General features: G+C 34.4%; 1 protein-coding gene across 1 annotated transcript in view; it reads right to left on the bottom strand.

The window, feature by feature from the left end:
* Positions 1-6,114: 6,114 nt before the first annotated feature.
* LOC131858502 (disease resistance protein TAO1-like) overlaps positions 6,115-9,575 on the bottom strand; it is a 4,074-nt gene continuing 613 nt past the window's right edge. The window contains exon 2 of the mRNA XM_059211751.1: positions 6,115-7,026. Within this exon, the coding sequence (XP_059067734.1) occupies positions 6,115-7,026 (912 nt within the window). The remainder of the gene's footprint in view (positions 7,027-9,575) is intronic.

Raw genomic sequence — 9,575 nt, 5'->3', positions numbered from 1 at the left:
AAGTTTTCCACATTGTAGGCATCTAAAAAATGGTCAATTCCTGTGATGCCATACTCTAACATGTTAACGTGATCTTATTTTAGGGTTTTCACATCAATTGACATTTCTTCTATGTCGTGCACATGATCTTTATCATTTGTTGACACTTTTTCATTCTTTTGTGCTGTCTTTCTCTTTCAATTGCATTTATCATATTTTTAATTAGTTCTTTTTGACATCATCATGACTTTCAATCTTTGGTCGTTATCAATCATTTTGTCTTGTCAATTGGGCATCATCAACCTTCTTGATGTTGAATTAGGGTTTTGTCCTTGGTCTTTGTCAATTTCAAACAATCTTTGACCAACCATCGTCATTATGGATCATCTTATGTCATCAATTTGTCAATTCCTTATCAATTTGCAACTGATTTTTCATTGGTCTTTTTTCATGCGACCTTCATCAAGTCAACCATTTTATAAATCTTTGATTGGTTTGTCTTAAACCTTAATCAATTATCATTTCTCATCAATTTGGACAGATCAGTCATTGGTTCTCATCAATTGGTGCATATCAATTTTATCCTTTTGTCAATTATTGATCAATTCATTGATTCTTGTCAACCAATGTTGACACTTTATCAATAATCTAATTTTCATAATTTTCGAATCGACCTTACATCAATTGCTTTTTGCTATTACCTAATTGTTGTCCTTTCATTTGTATTTCATCTCTTAGGATTTCATGATCTAATCATTTAATCCTATTCGACATTTCCCTCTAGGTTAAGTAAATCCATTTATCCAAGGTCCCTATTGTCACAATTAAATGTCTCATTTAATGGGCTAATTATGTCCTCTTTGTGAATTAATTAATGAATGAATATTTATTAATTAATCTCACCCAATTTCTAATTTTCAATTTCCTATTTCCTAATTCCTCTTTTCCACCTAGTTTTCTAATTTCAAATTTCTTCTAATTCTTCCCTCCTAATTTTTCCTAGTAATTTCTCCTCCTAATTAGCCCCTCTTTTTGTGCTCAATCATGTCATATAATTTGACGGTATTTTATCTCTCAATCATGTAATAATTGACGAGTAATTATTTCTCTCAATTTGTCATAAATCCAAGGGCTATTTTCCCTCTCAATCATGTCATAATTTGATGAGCAAAAATTGATCTCAAATTTTCACCTTTTCACATAGCAACTTGTCATGAAATTGGTCATTCAATTTGACATAATTTGTCACAAACCATGCCAATTCCTTATTTTGTTGCCCTTTTTTTAATCCTCATCAATTTTTCTATAAATTGAACACTCTTTTCTCAATCATAACTAACCACAATTCGAGTACCCTCATGCTATCACTTTCACTTTTCAACCTTGCTTTCAATCACGCTTTGCACTTGTAGGTGAAACCCACATATTTGGAGGAGAAAGAGAAACAATGGAGGAGACATGAAGGAGATTTATATGCTTTTATTTGTATTTGTTTATGAAATCTCACTTTCATTCCTTTATTGAGTATGACAAGATCATTCATTAGCTTAGTAGGGTACATGTGGTTACCTAATTGATGGCTTTGATGTTTTCCATGATTCCTATGTACATTTCTTGGTGAAGCCGACGTGAAACATAACTAATCTTCTTCCTTTTGAGTTTTCCTGAGTGTTTGCAGGTTGAGAGAAGAAAAGTTGTTGATAAACATTAAAAAGTGCAGTTTCATGAAGGAAGAGTTAGTATACTTGGGATAAGTGATATCTGCAGATGGATTGAAGATGGATCTTGAGAAAGTAAGAGCAATTGTTGATTGGCATACACCAGAGAGCATTAGAGAGGTAAGTTCATTTCATGGATTGACTAGTTTCTACCAAAAGTTCATAAAATTTTTTACTTCAATTTGCATCCCTATGACATAAACAATGAGAGGAGATAAAAAGGTTTTCAATTGGACAACCAGAGAAAATAGGAGTTTTGAATTATTGAAGCAAAGGGTGACAAAGAAACCTATGTTGGCTTTACCGGATTTTAATAAAGTCTTTCAAGTGGACTGTAATACAAGTGGGAATGCAATTGGAGCAGTGTTGAGCTAAGAGGGAAGATCAATAGCTTATTTCAATGAGAAATTGAATAATGCAATGAGGAGGTATTCGGTGTATGATCAGGAATTTTATGCCTAATTCAAGCATCGAAGAAGTGGAGACATTATTTGTTGACTAAGGAGTTCATGTTGTATACCAATCATCAAGATTTGTAATATTTGACCAGTCAAGGTAAGTGAATCAAAGATACATGAGATGGGTAGAGTACTTGCAAAGTTATAATGAGAGAAAATTTGATAAAGGAGAAGAAAAATGGAGGATTAGCTAGACACTTTGGAATAGACAAGACAACATCATTGGTAAGTGAGAATTACTATTGGCCTTAGATTCATAAGGATGTTAGGAAATTTATTCAAAGCTATAGAATTTGTCAACTAGAAAAAGGTGGTAGTCAGAATGTTGGACTGTATAAGCCTTTGACAATTCCAGAGAGACCTTGAGAGGAAATAAGCATGGATATCATACTTGGCTTACCTAAAACACAGAGAGGAAATGATTCTATTTTTATAGTGGTGGATAGATTCTTGAAGATGGCACATTTCATACCTTGTAAGAAGACAATAGATGCAGTATGTATGTTGTTGACTTATTTTTTCAAAGAAGTGGTAAGATTACATGGATTGCCTAAGAGCATAGTTTCTGACAAAGATACTAAGTTTGTTGGATATTTTTGGAGAACACTTTGGAAGAAGCTGAAGACAAATTTGAAGTTCAGCTCTACCTTGTACCCGCAGACTAATGGATAGACAAAGGTAGAAAATAGGAGTTTGGGAAACTTGTTGAGATGCTTAGCTAGAGACAAAACTAAAAGTTTGGGCTTGATTCTTGAACAAGTAGAATTTGCCTACAATAATTCAGTGAATATGAGTATTGGAAGAACACCTTTTGAGATTGTTACTAGAGTACACCCTAGAGGCATATCAAAACTAAGAAACATTAGTAATGATTATAAGCGGAGTGCAAAAGCTAAAGAATTTGCAGAGCATATGAATACAATGCATAATCAAGTTAAACAACATTTGGAGGACATGGACGACAAGTATAAGGAGAAGGAAAATGAGAAGAGGAGACATAAGGAATTTGAAGTTGGAGATGCAGTGATGGTGTATTTGAGAAAAGAAAGATTCCTAGTTGGTACCTATAATAAGTCGAAGATGAGGAATTTTGGACTTTCTAAGATCTTGAAGAAATTTAGTTCTAGAAATGCATATGAAGTGGAGTTACAAGATAGTTTGGGTATTTCACCTATTTTCAACATTGCATACTTGTATTAGTATCATGAGGCCGAATTCAATGTAGAAAATGTAGCAGACTTGGAGAAGCAAATACCCCAAAAGTTACTTGACCAGATTGAAGAGATTTTGGATAGCAAACTTGGGTGTAACACTCACAACAAGCAATATAGAGAGTATCTTGTGAAGTGGAAAGGAAGACTAGTTGAAGATTAACCATGGATTTCTTAGGCTGAGGTGGACCGTCTTTGTTTTCTTTTAGCCCTAGCAAAGTGAGGGACTCACTTTTCAATCAACCCCAAATTTCTGATGTAGGATCATCCCTTGTTCTTGGCAATCTTGCATCAACCAAAAACATTTTCTATTTAGTTTCTTCCTATTTTGCAGTTCAACATTTCATTTTGTGTTTCTTTGAATTTTCTCATTGGATCTTGGAGAGTTGGATTTTGATCGTGGACATGTTCATCTACCTTATCCTTGGTCTGTGGTATGTTTGGATCTTTTCCCGACAAGTTATTGCTTCTGAAATGTGAGACAATTTTCTAGCTTAGAACACCAGAATTGCTTGGACCTATTTGATATTGGCAAATCTTGCGGATCTCTTATGTATCTTTTGGTGCTTCAGTAAGTTGTTTCCAACATTCCTTGGTATGTCACCAATCTTTCCCTAGGTTCGCACTTCATCCTTTGGATTTTTCTAGAGGGATCTCTCAGGCAGAGGCCGACCCTGTTGTTTTACACATTTCATCTTGTTCATCAGCATTTATTTCATCTTGGGCTGACATAGATCTTCCTTGATCATATAAATCAATGTAATTAAGCATTTAGTAAGAAGTTTTGAGAACATAGAAGATAGATCTAAGGAACAGGAGTTCCAGAGCTGGCTCGCATTCTTGCTTGAGCTGGATGTTGAATAACATGCATGTTTTGTACTCAATCTTGTGAGCCGAATGTTGTATCCCGCATGTTGCCTACAGGTTGTAATCAATTTCTTTGATTTAATAAACCCAATTCTGCATTGCCTCCATATTGTGTTGTGTCTATTGCTACACGGTCTAGATTGTTCTCCTTGAGGATCCTCGTAACCATGACTGCACCAGTGCTCTGGAAGCTATAGTGATGGATACTCTTGTTCTGCTGAAAGCAACCAAAAAACAACTGTCTTTCCTAGGTGAAATTTCAGAAAAAAAAAGAGGTCTACTCATGGTGATGGAGTCAAAGCATCCCCTAATTCTGCTTGTGATAGAGAAGGTTCAAAGTACTGAGTTCTTGCGAGCAACCCACAAATACAAAGTAAACTCAAGCATAACGACAATGTTCTTGGTGAATTGCATCCATATGGGTATTTGCAAGCCTAACATGAAGAAAATGTGGCAAATGCTTTCTCGACATTCCTTTCTTAGAGAAATAGATGTAGTTATGGACAATATTGATGAGTAGAAGTGCATTCTGCTGGATCACCAATATTACATGGCTCGGGATGCTGGGGGATGTGAGGACATTTTCAATTGTGCAAATGATAGAGCTGGGAAACTTCAATCGTAGTTGTATGGAGAAGAATCAAAACTTGGCATTTTTTCTCTTTGTGATAGACAGTTTGGCTAGGCCAGAGACTTATGATTTGGGGAATTTCATGAGGGAGGAAGGCCTACAGGGTCACATGGATATTGGAGTAGATAAAAATGGTGTGATTGAGGCATGGAATGACTTTGGCCCAGGCAAAGGGGAATTATTGATTCCAAATGACACGAGACTCACCAATGAGATAGCTATAGAGGAGGCACATGTGGGATGTGGTCGAGACTGCCCCATCATTGCTTAGGCAGTTGCAACACAGAGTTTGTATGAAAATATCTCGAGCTCTTCGGAGAGTGAGTGACCTCGCTTTCCTTTTCTCTGGCAAATAGCTCCTTAAAATTTTTTTTTTTTGGTCTATTTTGTTATAGGTTTGTGTCTAATACTTTATAAGCAATTGTAGAGAATGTATGGTGAAGATAGGTAGAAGTTTAGTCATATGTAGAAGGTCTTACTTTCTCTGTGCCCAAATTTTGCTGTTAAATGGGCAGAGAATGTCAAGCGGACATAGACTGCCTCTTTGGTCATTTTTGGCTCTATGTCGGCATTTTGGGTAGGAGGGAAACAACACACAATCACATCTAGTAAATGTACAAACTTTATTATCAATACAAGTGCTGGCCTATCCATCTATTTATTGACTAAAAATAAAATCATATCTTAAATACATCTATTTAAACAACATTGAGAAATATCATTCATAAATTATTTTATTTAATTTACATTATTTATTGTAGTGTCATTTTTATCAATAATTATTTTATTTTCCTTTGAAATTATTTTATTTTACTTTGGAATAATTTTATTTACCTAATTATAACATAAATCAAAATTATTAAAGATATTACAAGAATTAATAAAATGTCTCTTTTATATATTGAAAAACCAATAAAAATTAATATATTATATTTGCTATTTTAAATATGATTAGCTTTATAAAAATCAATATATTAAATTTATTAAAAAAATAAAATAATTTAAATATAATTTAAAATAATATTTAACTAAAATAATATGAAAAACCATTGAAAATCAAAAACCTTAGTCAAAATTTTTAAAAATAATGGAAATCCTCCTCAATGTAACAATTGAGGGGTGAATTATTTAATTACATTCTTTGAAGTCTGTATTCAACATTTTTTAACTCTTATTCATAATCCATAAACTGTACAATTATTACATTACATTTTTTCAACTCCCTACTCAATTTTTTAAAAAACTCTTCTTCATAATCCAATTACTGTAGAATCATTTCCTTTGAAATTATTGGGTAATAGATCTTTTAAAGTTGAGGAACAACCTGTCAAGAAAATCTCCTTTAGCTCTGTTAGATCACCAAAGCCTAATGGCCATTTTTCTAACCTGGAACAATCCTCCAAATCTAGCTTTTTCAAATTTTTGAGCTGACCAAAGTTTGAAGGCAACTCTGCTAATCCAGAACAACCGCTCAATTTTAACACTCTTAAATTTTTGAGGCAGCCAAAGTCTGAAGGCAACTCTTTTAACCCAAAACAATTGTACAATTGTAACTCTTCTAAATTTTTGAGGTGGCCAAAGTCTGAAGGCAACACTTTTAACCTAGAATAGTTGTACAATTGTAACTCTTCTAAATTTTTGAGGTGGCCAAAGTCTGAAGGCAATGCTTTTAACTCAAAATAGTTGTACAATTGTAACTCTTCTAAATTTTTGAGGTAGCCAAAGTCTAATGGCAACGCTTGTAACCCAGAATAGTTGTACAATTGTAACTCTTCTAACTTTTTGAGTTGGCCAAAGTTTGAAGGAAATGCACTTAATATAGGACAATAATATATTATCAAAGATGTCAAATTGCTAAGTTGGTCAAAGTTTGAAGGCAACTCTTTCAATTCAGTGCATCCATTTAGTCTCATCTGTTTTAGATTCCCGAGATCTCCCAATTTGGAAGGAAGTTCCTTTAATTGATGGCAGTTCCATAATCTTAAGTCTTCTAACTTTGTTAGCATTTCCATTCCATCTGACAACCTTTGCATATTTTTAAAACCATACAAGTCTAATGTTACAAGCGAAGAAGCTGGAGTGACTTTGGGAGAAATTTTAGAATATTCAACTCTGTTCTCAGAATAATTCTTAATGTACGCAATGCGCAGGCTTGGAGGAAACTACATATTTGCACAATAATTATGAAAAAGGTTGTCAGTTGTTGTTATACAATCTAATGGAAGCTAATTGAAATGATAAATATGCTTTGAAGAAGGCATATCTTACCTCATACAAACTCATGCCTTGTGTCAATGGGCATTGTAGTAGATGAGATGGTCATGTTTCTCAAACTCCATTGGTGAATCAGGAATGTCACCATCAATTCTAAGGTGTATGAGTAAGGAGAAAGAGAGAGAGAAAGATAGATAAAGAAATAGAGTAGGAGAGATGGAGGGAGATATGAAGTTAATGAGAGAGAGGAGTGATATAAATAGCAATAGATAGAGAGAGATAGAGAGAGGCAGATATAGATAAAGAGATATAGATAGAAAGAGATAGAGAGGAGTGAGTGGGATATATATATATATATATATATATATATATATGGAGAGAGAGAGAGAGAGAGAGAGAGAGAGAGAGAGAGAGAGAGAGAGAGAGAGAGAGAGAGAGTTGGAAGAACTTAGGCAATAAAGATATATATTTAAAAATTTGTTTGTTTAATTTTATTTATATATATATATATATGATATTTTTTTTTTGCTCGGTAAAAGGCCGAAGCCATTGTTTATTAAATAATAAACAAAATTACATTCTCCGCTCAATGTGGGCGCTGGTAGGAAAGAGCAAAGAGGATAAAATCTCTGGCCTTGCCCAGGATATTAAGTCTAGTCAAGTAATGGTACTAAATATCTACAACATTTAAACATTGCATAATTTCCTTCTCAAGCCCTTCATCCTGGGCTAAACAGGCCCATCATAGGGATTTTCTACATTCTGCCTCCAATCTTTGTAAAAAATTGCCTCCTTTATCTAAGTTCACAAACTTCTAGCTAGCCCTATAACCTGCAAAACAGATTCTCAACACAACCCTGCTGCATACCACTTCATGATTTGTTAGTGCCGAAAAAAAGGACTACTTTTATATCAACAAGCTTATAGTATACTTTCCACTATTGCTAATGCAACCAAGCCATCTTTTATATTGAGACAACAAAGAGTTCCTATACTGTTGACTACAAGATGAAAGATTACCCAGGTTACAATAACATTTTTGAGAAGTATACTTGCATATCACATAACCGATATTTCCATCTGTCTTGTTATCCATGTTAGCACCTTATTTGCTACTTAAAATTATAATCAAAGAAGTCTCTTAATGTAAATGATTCAATGAAAACTAAATCAAATAGGCTAGTTCCATGGTATAGTCTGGAACATAGTGATACATACATACTTACCACATTTGCATACTGAAGATAAATATATCCAAGAGTAACCATAATTCATACCTATTAGTCATATCTGAGATGCTAATATAAGAAAACTATCATTAGAGTATATCCATTACTGTAAGAGATACCCTAATTGTGACATACACTACTTCAGTATTGTGAGATTTTGCCAAGATCAAGAGCTCAATGAAAAGTACAATAGAGAGACACACTATAGATAGGAATAGACTGTATTCTATCAAGATGAAAATACTGATCAACTAGATCATCAATTGTTACATACAATGAATATGAGCCTACTTATATAGGCAAGGCTATATGGATATGTGACCACACAAACATGACATGTGGCTCAATAAGAAACAAGGATAGGTAGGAAATAGGTGTGGGTAGGTAGGAGAAACAAAATAATATTACACATGAGGTGGATTGTAACAACAAGATAAGATCAACACCATAAAAGGTGGAAATTTTCCTATGCACAGTATCCCAATGTGGCACAAACACCCAAGTGTCTCATACCCAAACTACTATTAAATGCATGTACCTAAGTAAACTTAAGTAAGGTGTAATAATATCCAAGATGAATAATTATTTACACCAACACCCCCCCTTAAGTGCAACTTAGGGGAATACACTAAAGTCTACAATGCAACTAAGCAATGCAAGATGGGTCCCACCTACAAAGCCATGTTAGGTACCCATGTACAAATGCAATCTCCCACAAATGAGGAAAGAGAGAAAAACCCAAAGGGAAAAAACCCTCCCCCAAAAGAGAAATGAGAAAGCATACAATGCTCTCAATGATGAATGAGAAGAACAAAAATATGTCCCCCCCATAAGAGAGAAGAAGAGACCATGAAGCCCTCCCTCAATGTTGAATCTCCTCCAAAGATGGTCCAATGATGATGACCAAAATACCTCCTCATAAGGAAGAAAGAGAGCCAATGCTGCACCAATAATGTCAAAGTGTGACAAAACCAAGTACCAAGTCGATGACGATGAATCACTCGCTGCAACAAAATGAAGATCAGGCATGGAGACAGCCTACTTTGAGCATCATCTGGATACTCAGAAATAGCAGAATTATTGGTACAATCCGTCTCACAGGAGCCATGCACAAATGTGTACAATCTAAGTCTCAACTGGAGCCATGCACCAAGTCTCACAAGATATTCCTAATCTATGTGTACAAGAGGATTACATCAAATAGTCAACAATGACAAGATACAAAGAGGTGTGGCACTTTATGATAGTGCGAGTACAACATTGCTCAT

The sequence above is a fragment of the Cryptomeria japonica genome, chromosome 9 (assembly GCF_030272615.1).
Source record: "Cryptomeria japonica chromosome 9, Sugi_1.0, whole genome shotgun sequence".
In the NCBI taxonomy this organism is placed as follows: Eukaryota; Viridiplantae; Streptophyta; class Pinopsida; order Cupressales; family Cupressaceae; genus Cryptomeria; species Cryptomeria japonica.
The sequence above is the reverse complement of the archived record's forward strand: the minus strand, read 5'-3'. Positions and strand labels throughout refer to the sequence as shown.